The sequence below is a fragment of the Oryx dammah genome, unplaced genomic scaffold, assembly GCF_014754425.2.
Source record: "Oryx dammah isolate SB20612 unplaced genomic scaffold, SCBI_Odam_1.1 HiC_scaffold_3, whole genome shotgun sequence".
Lineage (NCBI taxonomy): Eukaryota > Metazoa > Chordata > Mammalia > Artiodactyla > Bovidae > Oryx > Oryx dammah.
The window spans coordinates 35,757,690-35,771,792 of NW_024070187.1; the positions used below are offsets into that span (position 1 = coordinate 35,757,690).

Genomic DNA, 14,103 nt, shown 5'->3' on the forward strand with positions numbered 1-14,103 from the left:
AAAGGATGCGGGAAAAGACAAGTCAAACACAGCAGGAACTGGGTGCAGTTACTGTAATAAAATAAAGTGTGGAACCTGGAGTTTCATTCCACCATGAAACTGGAATGATCACTTTGTCTTTCTAAAACCCATGTTTACAATTCATCTCATCTACCCTCCCAAGTACCTAGGAGTACGTATTTGACCAGTATTTTTCCCATCCAGTTGTTGGCGTTTATGAAGGAGATCAAGAAGAAATCACATGTGCAAGACTATATTAAATGTACAATGGACTCGGAATTAAAAGGCAGCCCCCTAATAAGTTCCATAGTCTCCCCTCCAGCTCCACTATCACACCTCATTTATTAAAGAGGAAGAATATGCCAGAATCTCCAAAAGTAAAACAAAAATTAAAAAACAAAAACAAACAAAAGGAACTACAATGAAAATCAACATGGTTTCCTGTTATCTTCTTACAGAATCACCTGTCTCATCAAACTCTCTCCACCAAACTCTAGTTTCTCTCTCTCCCAATATTCTTACAATTTCCCCAATTCAGAATGCAAGCTGAAGAAAAATCTGAAGAAAAAAGTTGAAGAAAAATTCAAATGGAATTGTGAATTTTTATGTGTTATGTGGGCTAACAGTAATAATTTGCCTAAAAGCCCACTGATAAGCTAGTGTTTTCAGGGTTCTTATTACTTGCCAGATATTGTGCTAATTCACATATATAGGGTCATCTATTCTTATCATTTCTCTGTATAATAGATATTATTATCCCCAATTTATAAATGAGAACTCTGCATGTCAGAGAAATTAACTTGTTCAGGGTCACAGAGCTAAGTAAGAATCTCTCCTGGTTCTTTTTGACTCCAAAGCTCAATCACTGAATTAGGAGATACTAACAAATGGTGTCTCTAAATGTACAAATTCTTATAACCATCTATTGTAAACATTACATTGGGCTCCCTCTACTAGGTTTGATCTTCAGAGTCATGCGCACCCGATTACTGCACTGTAACCCATTTCCATGCCTCCCTCTTACTCTGTGCTCTTCATCATTCACACCTCCAAGCCTCCCAGCCCTTTAGAACCACTGCAAAACTCTGGAGCCAGTTACAGAGTTTCGCATCTTAGGCCTTGGTGCACACCCTCCTGAATGCCTGGTATGTCTTTCCCCTGTAGGAACGTGGTACAGTCCCCCTCCGCACTGGGCACCTTGTTTTGAGCACTCTGAATAGAACCAACCATTCACAGCCCTGAGTAATGACTGAATTCATTTACCCAAAAATGTTTATTACACACTCACTATGTTTTAAGCTAGGCAGTAGGGAAGACTAAGTGTAGTCGCTCAGTCATGTCCAACTCTTTGGGACCCCACAGACTGTAGCCCACCAAGCTCTTCTGTCCATGGGATCCTCCAGGCAAGAATACTAGAGGGGGTTGCCATTTCCTTATCCAGGGGATCTTCCCGACCCAGGGATCAAACCTGGGTCTTCCGAGTCACAGGCAGATGCTTTACCCTCTGAGCCACCAGGGAAGCCAGTGGAGTGTAAAACACATCCAGTCTTCACACTGACATCTGCACAAAGGTATCTGTCTCCCTTCATGAACTAAGAGCCTCTAAGAATGGGGAGCATGTCTCTCTCATCTGCATCAGGAATCCCACCACAGTGCCCTACTCATGGCAGTATTCAACTGTTTGCTGAATAAATGAAGGAAGGCCAAGTCTGTGAGTTCACATCACAGAAATCTTAAAATAGAAAGAAACATTATAGGTCTTTTGATCCAACTATCTCGTCTGAAACAATGGGAGACTGCTCCACGATTATGTTGCTTGCACTGTATGTGATACTGTTCTGGCACAACCAAGGTATATTAGCCTTAGTGATGAACTAGTCCAACCTCTTCCCTTCATGAATGCAGAAATGCTTTTCTATTTTTGGTGATCTTTCCAAGTGCTGCAGAATCCTGGATAAAGGTGCTTAATTAGGGATCCATTTTACTTCAGACTCCTAATTGGGCTGTGGTTCTGCCAAAGTTAATATAATTAAATGTTCCATCTTCCCTTGAGAGAAAAGTGTGTGTGTGAGAGGGAACTTGTAGCTAAGATACAGAATGTGGACTGTGACAGACAGAGCCAGAGAGCAGGTGAGGGAGCTGACAGCAGGGAGAGAATGAGTGGATATGGAGAGGGAAAGAGAAGGAAAGGCCAAATTGGGGAGGGATGGAAAAGCAAAGAGAAGTGAAAGTAGGGGAGAGAAAAGAGCCAGAGACTTAGGAAGAAACAGATTGAGCGAAGAACAGAGATAATACTACAGAGATAATACTACCCCCCTAGATCAATCAGTATAGTAGAACAGGGAAATAAATGAATAAAAGCTATATATTAGGAAAGGCTGTATTAAAAAAGGAAGTATATTTGAAGCATCTCCAAGTGCGAGGCCTAAAGATAGTAATAACAGTGCTGAAACAAAGAAGCAACAATCCCAGAAAGAATAAGAACATTCTAGAATCTACAGAAAAGGAAGAGCAATGCAACGAAACACAGAAGAACCCACACAGCCCTTTGTGAGGGGGACAGTCACATTAGAAAAGGTGTTCTCATTTCTATACTTAAGTGTAAAATAATGGCAAATAATATGCTGCTCTTATTCTGGTGTAACCGTCTCAGCAAATATTTTAATAATCTTCCTAAAGCCAGAGTTGAGAACATTCCCTCTAGAGGAGTCTGTGCATATACGTGTAAACATGTATGCATACAGATAAACTGTTTTGACTATCTGTAACCTATGTTCATACTATATCATCTATTTCACCCTACGTGGGGAAACTCCTGAATACTATCAGAGTTTAACTTAATTTATATAAGCCACAGGGCTTCAGAGAATATGTGAAAACAAGATATTTCTTCTGAAATTTTGAGTTCTTATAAAAATGTTTCAGTGTATTTTCTTTTTCCAAGTAACAATCTGAAGAATACCACCGTGTTAGTAATCCAGTCCTTTTGGGTTAATTCCTTAAAGGTATTCCTTGCTGTATTCAAGTCCAAATGAATAGATATCATTTCTCCATCTATTCTGTGGAAGGAAGATAAGTGAAAGAAAGATAAATAAATGGAAAAAGACGCTTCAAAATTAAGTATTTTATTATTTATCTAGATGAAAAGTTTATTCTAAAGCTTGCTTCATTTTAATAAAATTATTTTTTCTTACCTTTACAATAACATGATTGTTTCTAAAATGCCAAAAAATATCAAGTCTGCATTAACAATATATATGCTATCAGACTTTATATCAGATACTGCCTTACCTTAAATGAGTAATCAATAAATATTTATTTTCCAGTAAAGAAAAACAAACAAACAAAAAAAGCCAAAGATAAAAGGTAAAAGTTTTCCCTTTTTCCCAGTTTCACGAACCAGAAGCAGGAACCAAAAAAGGGGTAGGGGTCTCCAAGCAGTAAATTTGTAGTAATCCAATAGAAAATTACTAATGAAATGACTATCTTAACCCAAGAATTATACTGGATTGAATATATTATCTAAAACAGACACATTCTTTGTGAAATAATATATTTATTATTGTTGTCTGAAAAGAGACAAATTCTTTTAAATAAATATTATACCAATATTTAGGAAAAGAAGTACAAAGTCATTCTTTCATATACTTAAAATTCAAAGAAACCTAAGTATCCAGAAATAAAGAAACAAATAAATTAAGGTATGTCCTTCCCATGGAATACCTTGCAACCATTAAAATGATGGTATGGAGAAATACTATTATAAAAATTGAATAAAACAGAAAGTAGACAAAACATTAAGTATAAAGAAACATATAAAACAATACCATTTTTTGTAAAAGAACTCATTTGCATAGAAAAAGATATTTATACAAACGCTAGCTATTATGTTTAAGTGCTGAATTTTGGCTGATTTTCATTTTTGTCGTTGTTTCATGTCTTTTTTTTTACACTTTCTACAGCAAACATATATGTGCTCTTGTAGGGGAAAAGGTAATTTTTTAAATGAGATATTATTTTACCCTCAAACCATTTCCTTTATAATTTTTATGAAAATTTTTATAAACTTTTAATTAAAATTTTAATAAAAATATAATTTTTACAATTTTCTTTATAATTTCTTTCACAGTTTTTTAAATGACACATAATTGACACATAACACTATACTAGTTTCAGGGGTGTACAACATAGTGCACTGATATATGTAGAGCATATATTGTGAAACAATCACTACACGGTTACAAATTTTTTCCTTGTGATGAGAACTTTTAAGATCTATTCTCTTAAGGAAGGAAGGAAGGAAAGTCGCTCAGTCATGTCCGACTCTTTGCGACCCCATGGACTATACAGTCCATGGAATTCTCCAGGCCAGAATACTGGAGTGGGTAGCCTGTCCCATCTCCAGGGGATCTTCCCAACCCAGGGATCGAACTCAGGTCTCCCACATTGCAGGAGGATTCTTTACCAGCTGAGCCACAATTCTCTTAGCCAACTTTCAAATATACAATACAGTATTATTAATATTAATCATAGTAACCATGCTATCATTACAGAATGTTTTTAACCAAATTTAAATTATAATATATATTACCTTTCCCTTAAAAAACTTCCAGTCAGACACGCAGGAGATGAAAATATCTCTCTTATTTCCCTATATAAGGAATAAGATCGTGGTTAAAACAAATCAGAATATGTCTCCTTATAGCAAGAGGCATAATAACTGTCCTTCAAACTCCTCCTGCTATCTCTGAGTTATCTGAGTACTGCCATGTGCATCTGAAAGTCTATTTCATTTGTGAAATCTCAAAATTTCAGAGGCAAACAAGGAAACAAAAACATACATATTCAGAGAAGCAACAGGGGAAGAGAAGAAGGCTTGACTAAGGGTCAGTATTTTAAGACAAATAAAACACTCCCAACATACCTAGCTTCCCAAGCCCTATTTATTTCTATTCTACTGAAGTAGAAACAAAATAGAGGGTGGGGGAGTATGCTCAGTTCCACCTTAGAAGTACCTGCACAAACAGTTCTTGACCATTTGTGCTCTGCAAGTCAAGATGCAGATGTTATCTGGAGTAACTACTTTCCAGAATTATAAAGCAATACCTAAAGTGTCTCTAAAAGGAAATGCTTGTAAAAATGAGTACAATCTTTAATGATGGTAGGAGTTCTATTATTTACAACAAGGTTGCCTAAGATGTTCAGCTGTGAGTAAGAGTTCAACAAACAAGAGGCTCCGAAGTCAAGCAGGGTTGGAAAACAATAGACTGTATTTCCTGCTCACAGTCACAATTACACAAACATATCAAAGGCCCAGAGAAGTCCTGCAGTAAAGAGAGCTGCCCTCATGGAGCCTACATGCTAGTTGTGATGGTTAATTCTATGTATCAACTTGGCCAGAGAATTGGTCAAACACCAATCTAGATGCTGCTGTGAAGGTATTTTTTTAGACAACATTAACATTCAAATCAGCAGGGTTTGAGTAAAGCAGATTATCCTCTATGATGGGGGTGTGCCTTATCCAACCAGTTGTAAAGGAAGAAGAAATTCTGCCTTCAGACTGCCTTGGGCCTCAAGCTGTAATCAGTTCTTCCCTAGGTCTCCAGCCTGCAGTCTTGCCTCACAGATTTTGCTCTTGCCACCCCCTACAACTGACTGTGTGTGTGCTCCGTCACTCAGTCGTGTCTAACTCTTTGTGACCTCCCGGGCTAGAGCCTGCCAGGCTCCTTGGTCCATACGATTTCCCAGGCAAGAATACTGGAATTTTTACTCCTTAAAAACCTCTGTCTACACACACACAGCCTCTACTGATTCTGTTTCTCTGAAGATCACCAAGTAGTAGACCACTGGGTGATGATTTAGTCACTAAGTCGTGTCCAACTCTTGTGACCCCATGGACTGTAGCCCACCAGGCTCCACTGTCCAAGGGATTTCCCAGGCAAGAACACTGGAGTGAGTTGCCATTTCCTTTTCCAAGGGATCTTACTGACCCAGGGATCAAACTCTCATCTCCTAAATTGTAAGATTCTTTACTGCTGAGCTCCTAGGGAAGCCAAACAGACTACTAATGGACCACAAAATCGTACATCCTTGTATTGTGCAAAATCAACTGGGAAAACACTGATTTAAAGAGCTATATGAGCAGACAGACACTTAGGTTGTACCTTTTTGTATTTTGCCACTGTTTAGTCCCCACATCAGCAATCCATCTCTTTACAGTGCCTTCATTCAAGGTAGGAATTTTCCTCCTCAGATTCACATAGGAATTCTGTAAACAAACAAAATAGTAGAATACAGTAATTTAGATACAGATGAAATAGGTCTTCAACTTTTAGGCACCTTATAGAGCATAATGCTAAGTATGGATAATATAGCTTTGAAAAATCATAAAGATTCTACCCATCATTTGCCTGGCTGCCAGTTTCTTGACCAAGGATACTTAGATGCAAAGTCAATTTCTCTGAATGCCTCAACACTGAATGCTTTATATGGGTATGACCAGATTAAACTGAACATCAGAGTTTGGGGAGATCCTGACAGGACTGGGTACAGAAGTAGCAAGAACTCAATTTGCCTTGGTGAAGTAGGATGTGGAGATTATGGACTGGTTATTCATAAGACTATGAACCTTGGGTCTTTATTAATACTGGCTGGCAAAGTCACTTCAAAATGTTAACCCGTTAGCTTCTTAAAACCCTAACGAAAATGCCATTTGCAAGGAGCCTCCTGAAAGGTAAGTAGAATCTAGGGAAATCACACTTATTTGACATACAGTATGGGAAAATCTGCTGATTCTTGTTGAGTAAAGATGCATGCTGTTTCAACAATGAAGGGTCAATAATGTCTAGCCATTCCCCAGCATGAGCCTAGGAACCTGATGATTTTGGAATTCACCAAATCTAGATTCTGGAAATTTTTGAAGATACCAAGTTATAAAACTTCTAGTGTCTAGTCTCTCAAGGTAATACAAGTAACAACAAAAATAAACAAACGGAACCTAATCCAACTTGCAAGCTTTTGCACAGCAAAGGGAATCATAAAAATGGAAAAGACAACCTATGGAATGGGAGAAAATATCTGCAGACAATGTGACTGACATGGGCTTAACCTCCAAAACATACAAAGAGCTCGGCAACTCAACAATGAAAAAACAAACAAGCAAATGAGAAAATGGGCAGAGGACCTTAATAGAAATTTCTCTAATGAAGACATACGGATGGCCAGTAGGCGCATGAAGACGCTCAACGTCACACATATTAGAGAAACGCAAATCAGAACTACAGTGATGTACCACTTCACACTGGTCAGAATGGTCATTATTAAAAAGTCTACAAATAACAAATGCTGGAGAGGATGTGGAGAAAAGGGAACCGTCCTATACTGTTGGTAGGAATGTAAGTTGGTGCAGCCACTATGGAAAACAGAATGGAGGACCCTCAGAAAAGTAAAAACAGAATTACTATATGATACAGCACTCCCACTCCTGGGTGTATACCCACAGAAAACTACACCCATTCAAAAAGATACACGTACCCCTATTTCACAGTAGCATAATGCACAATAGCCAAACATGGAAACCACCTAAACGTCTGCCAAGAGAGGAATGGATAAAGAAGATCTGACACATTTATACAATGAATATCACTCAGCCACAAAAAGAACAAAAATCATGCCATCTGCAGCAACACGGAAGGCAACTAGAGATTCTCGTACTAAGTGAAGTACGTCAGGAAGAGTAAGTACCGTATGATACCACTTATATGTGAAATCTAAAATATGGCAAAAATGAACCTACCTACAAAAAAGAAACAGATTCACAGACAGAGAACAGACTTGTGGTTGCTAAGGAGGAGGCCAAGAGAGAAAGAGGGATGGGCTGGGAATCTGGGGTTCGTAAACGCCAACTATCACATTAACATGGATAAAAAACAAGATCCTACTGCATAACACAGGCAACTGTATCCAATCTCCTGGGATAACCCACCATGGAAAAGAATATTAAAAGAATGTATATACATATGAAACTGAAGTCACTCTGCTGTACAGCAGATTGGCACAACATTATAAATCAACTATACTTCAATTAAAAAAACAAACTTCTGGAGATCTTTTTTTACCTCTTTTTCCATCCACATCAAAATGCTTTGATTCCCTCCAGCAACCATTATTAACTCCTTTACTGATGTGCTGCTTCCTGAAAGGAATTTACAAAAAAAAACAGCTTAGACACTCTTGTGATACAAACATACACATTCAAGTAACTTTAGATCCTTCTTAAACAGAGTCCTTTTCTCTTTCTGACAAAGACTTAGTACACTTCCCACCCACAAAGCAAAAATACGTATCTACTTCAGGGTGAAGTCTAGTTGGCAAACAGGTAATTCGGAAGGCTGACAACGTGGCATCAGTTTAATACACATGGTTAATATAAATGCTTATATATTCAACACAGTCAAACAATACTTGATTAGTTAACTGTTCCCTGGTTTAATTTAGCACCTATTACTAAAAACCACATTCTAGGAACTTCCCTGGAAGTCCAGTCATTACTGGGAAGACTCCCAGGGAAGTCCAGGACTCCATGTTTCCAATGCAGGGAGCACAGGTTCAATCCCTGATTGGGGAGCTAAGATCGTACAAGTCACCTGGTGCAGCCAAAAACAAACAAACAGAAAGCCATTTCTACAACTCAAGACTTAATCAATGACTATTGGCTCTGAAGAATGTTAATAGTACTTCAAAGGCCTATGTACATGGTTATAAGAAATTAGATATAAGATACAAACTGCTTAAGGAAATAACCCTATCGTTCATTTCCCCAGAAGAACTGAGAGAACTTTAGTACTTTAGGTCACCACTAAGCTTTCAGAAACAAGTGACCCAAGTGCTCCAAGGTTCTTCTATAGTGAAACCTTTCAGAGTTAAGCCTCTGAAGTTACACAGTGTACACACAGTTCAAGTCCAGCCAAAATTGCTTACGGGCTAACCCTTCACTTTCCAAGTCTCTGTACCCTCCAGTAAAATGGGACTGAAAGCTCACATCTCCTGACGCTGTTTAAGGACAGGTAAGATGACACAAGCAAGTTTCAAGTACAGTTACACTGCCTGGCGTATGTCAGCTGCTCATCATTCTGAGGGTTTTTTATGATTAGGAGTCAGTTTATTCAGGTAAGAAAACCAATCATCATGGAAATAATAGGTCCCTTGAAGACTGGAATCAGAGACTGCAAAGGCCTCTGAACCCATATAGTTTTTTTGTTTTTTTTTGTTTTTAATGTTCTATCATTCCAAGTCCACATTAATCTTAACCTGAAGGGCTTAGAGAACTAATGGCTATTCTGACTTGATAAATCAGATAGGGTATGTTAAGTTATTTACAAGTAAACATGAAATCAGTAAAGCTCCATTCATAGTCATACATTTTTCTTGCTACATTACACACTTAGGAAAATCAGATTTTCAACAAAGGCATTTATGCCAAATCCTGTGCTCCTACAGAATTTACCAGATTTGAGTTGTTCACTTGATGGCAATTTCATAGGACGTGGTATCAGCTGATTACATGTCCCACCATTTCCCAGTTGTCCTTCTTTTCCAGAACCAAAAGAAAAGACCTTTCCCATATCAGAAACATAGGCAAGTGTGTGCTGCCTATTAAACAAAAGCACATACAGTCAATTCTCAATTCTCCACAATGATCAGAGTATACAGCAATCTGGTAAAACTGCACAAATTATACTACCCAGTGAGTGAAACTAGTTAACAAACTCCAAGTGGATGCAATTAGCCACGTGGAAACTAAGAAATCATAATGTGTAGCTGAGGTGATTCTGGAACCCCAAAGTCCACTGAAAGCCATCATGCTGCATCCCAGCAAAGGATGTTCCCTCAGGCAGAACAAGCACCACCTCTAGCATTCTACTCCTTAGGCCTTGGCTTGAGTCACCACCTCCTGGAAGCCATCTCTGAGCTCCTCCCCATCCTAGAAGATGGAATCAGGTGATCCTAAGCTCTGACTCTACTTCCCAAAGACCTTTAATTATGCTGATTTTCTTACCAATCTGATTAATGGCCTCTCCTATTATACAGATGTATAAGGAAAGAATTTGGCCTTGCTCAGAGCTCTGGCCTTTATTCTCACCTCTAGGGAGGTGATGTCTAACCTCTTAGAATTTCCCAAGTGATAGGAGTGTCTCTGTTATTCATGGCAGGCCGCTTGACCACACCTAATAGTTTATCAAAGTGGCTCATAGAGGCCCCTCCAGCTATAGGTAAGCTGAACCTCTGGGTACACAGAGGCTGGAGTCTGAGCTCAGTCACATGGGCAATAATTCAATCAATCACGACTAAGCAATGGAAGTCTGGACTTGGGTGAACTTCCCTGACTGACAATATTCTTTACAGTCATGTATCAGGCTGGGAGGAGGTAACACTGTCCATGCCTCCAAGGGGAGTGGACACCAGAAGCTCCTCATCTGGACCTCTTTTATACTCTGTGCTATGCAGCTCTTCCTTTAACTTCATTGATAATTTGTATCCTCCTCTTAAAATCGACCATCAGTATAATAGCTTTCAGTGAGCCTTATGTCTTCCAGTAAATTCGCCTGTGTTAGTAGGGGTGCTGCTCTGGTTTGCACTGATATGTCTAAGGTGAGGATTCCTCCTGTAACACATGTTACTCAGAGGAGTGTGTGTTATGAAAAATCCAAAGTGGTGACAAAGTTTCTTTGGTTAACACAGACAGAGTGAGGATATCAATGAATAATCCTTTCAACTCATGTTTGTTCATTTTTTCCAAATAAATAATTTTTTAAAAGATAAAGTGCATTTGAATATTTACAAAGGTATTTCACTGAAGGACCAACAGAAAGTATATTTATACATATAAAAAATCAATTAAAATAAATATGTATACTAAAATAAAGATTATGATTGTCTAACAATGTGAATTAAGCATTTTCACCTGTCTGAAATGTTTGATAGTTTTATCTCAATCAAAGAAATTGAAGAGAAATTTTATTAAACTACCTATCTAAATTTATTATATTTATCTTATCAATTTTTACTGATACGTTACAACTTACCTTCCACATGCTATCTGGGTCACTCTATTTCCAACAAGCCCAGTTACCAAACAGGGTCTTAACTCATTCTGTGTTGAATTGTGACCGAGTTGCCCGTACTTTCCATCACCAAAAGTAAATACCAGTCCACTCTAAGAAAGGGAATTTCTTATCAGAAATTAGAAATATGACACGGAAGTAACACTCACTTCTGTGAAGTGTTAGTGAAGGCATCAGTGAAAAATCAATAAAATCACCATCAGAGCAAAGCCCCCCAATTATCAGGACAGTCCTGCATGGGGAAGCAGTGACCTTGCTTCCCCAGGAAACACCAGCTGCCCATATCTCCATGTTCTAGTGCTCTCTCCACTACAAAGTGCTCTTCTGGAACTGCAGTCAAAGAGACAAGGGTACACTAACCTTTGTGAGCAGGGCAGTGTGAGAGCCACCACAAGCAAGAAATTCAACTTTCTGATCATCCAGTGCTTCAATATAGGAAGGAGAATCTTTATCTACACAAGAAAAAGAAGAGTTCAAGTAACCACAAGGAAACATTGAATTTCACACTGGAGTTCCATGCTACTGACAAAACACCCAGATTACTTCCTCTAGGCCCATCACAGTAGCTCCCAACACACTGACAAGAAAGGCTCTGTGCTGGTAGATTTAGGTCTGAAACCGGAACAGGGGTGGTGGTCAAAGGGCACTCAACTGTGAAGTGTCACTTTCACTTCCCAGAGCCCTTTCTTCTCTTTTTAAACCTGACTTGATTAGCTTTCACTGCAGCGTATCTGGTATTTCCAATTCCAGTCTAGCATTATTACCCTTCTGATGAACCTAAAGCTTTTTATTCTTCTTTCAAATTCTCTAGTGGAGAGAATTGCCTTACACTACCTCTTCGCTCTATCACAATTACTTCCTTGTCCCAGAGAGATTCAGCAAAAGTAAGTTCAACGGTCCTTTATTCCTTTTCCTCCTGTGAAATGACTTAAGGGTTCTCCTGAGTAACTAGCACGGGAACATGTGAAGCAGAAATGCAGTATCTGACCAGTAAGCCCAGGCGGAATGTGTATATTACCATGGCTGATAAAGCATCAGAGTTTGCCACACTTGAAATCTCTAACAAGGGGTTTGGGGTCATCAGAAATATTGACTTTTTCTTTGGGGAGGTAGCTCAGTAATGCGAATTACATGTTTATGTGTGTGTATACACATGTAATTAAAACCTTAAAGAATAAGATCAGAATAGGTGTTTCTAATCCTTTTGCCACAATTATATTAATAGATATTCAAAGTGCACAGGTACCTTAAAGGTCACTTCATCCAAACTCATCACTTTACAGAAAAAGAAAATGAGACATAGAGAAAAATGAAGTGACCTGGGTAGGCGAAATTAGTTAATGTGGAAGTGGGAATCACAGCCCAGATATTCCGATCCCTTGTCCAATGCTCTTTCCCTTTTCCCACTTGACTCAGACACTCATCTCAATTACAGCTGTGACCTGCACACCGTGTGTGATGTTTAGACAGATTCTACACTGAACACAGAGGGATAACCAGGCAAATCAGTGCTAATGAAAACGGGAATCTGAACCATTTTTGGTTCATATTACATTCAGATTATATTCATCTCTTATATGTCAAATATATTTGTTTATAATATGAATTTTTAAATATATTTCCATACTGTAGGTGTGGCCCAGGCCCAGCTGTCCACAATCATTTCTTCCCCAAGAGTAAACATTTCCGGACATGGATAAGGCCATGCTGTGGGCTTCTCCTGCAGAAATCTGAACCAAGGGGACTCCTGAGAGGTTCTCCACAATCTCCGGTGTGGAAGTTGAGGCAAATATTCTTCCAACTCCAAGCTGGCCATCTAAGTTCTGTCCCCAAGCAAAAAGCTCACCACCTTGACATTAACAGAGAAAATGCTGTCTTAGTAAGTTTAAAATGCAGCAGACATCACCCTAGGACATTATATTCTATCCATACTACAGCATTACAATTTCATCCATTCAAACTGACAGGACTGCTCAGATCTCAAGACTCAGTCAGAAAAACTAGAAGAAACTTCTCTTCAGCAGGAAGAGTTACAGTTCCTTATCTTCTACCTCAGAGGGTAGTATTAAGAACTGGATGTCTGTGTTTGCCCAAAACTCCTATGCTGAAATCCTAACCTTCAGTGTGATGGTATCAGGAAGTGGCCTTTGGGGTGGTGACTAAAATTGGATGAGATCATGATAGGGGGAGCACTCATGAATGGGATTAATGCCCTTATAAAAGGGTCCCCAGAGAGCTCTCTTGTCCTTTCCACTTGTAAGAAGACTGGCCCTCACTAGACACCAAATCTGCTAAAACCCTGAACTGGACTTCAAATTTCTGCTGTTTAAATCACCTACTCTATTTTTATTATAGCGACCCAAACAGACAAAGAATAAAGCTATTGGAATATATTACAATCAAATTTAAGAAATACTTATTTTTAAAAACTCACAGGATGGGCCTATGAAAGACAGAAATACTCTACTTTTGAAAAAATAAAACCACAAACTACCTTTCTTTCTCTCCCTCTTCCACGTGCCCAAAGATGCTAAATAAATAATGTAAACATACATTTGAAAATGCAGCACAGTATCATGAAGAGTGAGCATCTTCTTCCATTAATATATGGAACATATTTTTATTTTATCTATTAAAAAAATTTTTATTGGAGTATAGTTGATTTACAATGTTGTGTCAGTTTCAGTTGTACAGCAAAGTGAATACATATATTAGAACATATTTTTAAAGAAAAGTTCTTAGATGTTATCTAACAGAGATGACAGTACCTAATAGAGGCTGAAAAAATATATCAGAGACTTAAATTTTAGTGAGTATTACTCTGCAAAATACTATGCAGGAAAAGGTGAAAGGTAGAGATTTTCCTTCAAACCTAATTACCAAGTGCCTATCAGTTGGCAGGAAATACCAAAATGAGAAAAATTAGTAGTTCCCTTTCTTGCTTTCCCAACTTTCATTCTTCCTACATTGCATTGTGACT

General features: G+C 38.4%; 1 protein-coding gene across 3 annotated transcripts in view; it reads right to left on the reverse strand.

The window, feature by feature from the left end:
• The window catches only part of HERC5 (HECT and RLD domain containing E3 ubiquitin protein ligase 5), a 45,684-nt gene that overhangs the window by 27,156 nt on the left and 4,425 nt on the right, over nucleotides 1–14,103 (reverse strand). For all 3 annotated transcript variants that reach the window (XR_005720662.1, XM_040237879.1, XM_040237878.1), the window contains exons 4-11: nucleotides 12,751–12,972; nucleotides 11,484–11,575; nucleotides 11,085–11,215; nucleotides 9,506–9,651; nucleotides 8,118–8,194; nucleotides 6,165–6,268; nucleotides 4,592–4,651; nucleotides 2,966–3,059 (exon numbers count right to left, since the gene is read on the reverse strand). Coding sequence is in view for 2 of the 3 variants with exons in the window: in XM_040237879.1 (XP_040093813.1) it covers nucleotides 2,966–3,059; nucleotides 4,592–4,651; nucleotides 6,165–6,268; nucleotides 8,118–8,194; nucleotides 9,506–9,651; nucleotides 11,085–11,215; nucleotides 11,484–11,575; nucleotides 12,751–12,972 (926 nt within the window). In the remaining variant the exon portion in view is untranslated. The remainder of the gene's footprint in view (nucleotides 1–2,965; nucleotides 3,060–4,591; nucleotides 4,652–6,164; nucleotides 6,269–8,117; nucleotides 8,195–9,505; nucleotides 9,652–11,084; nucleotides 11,216–11,483; nucleotides 11,576–12,750; nucleotides 12,973–14,103) is intronic.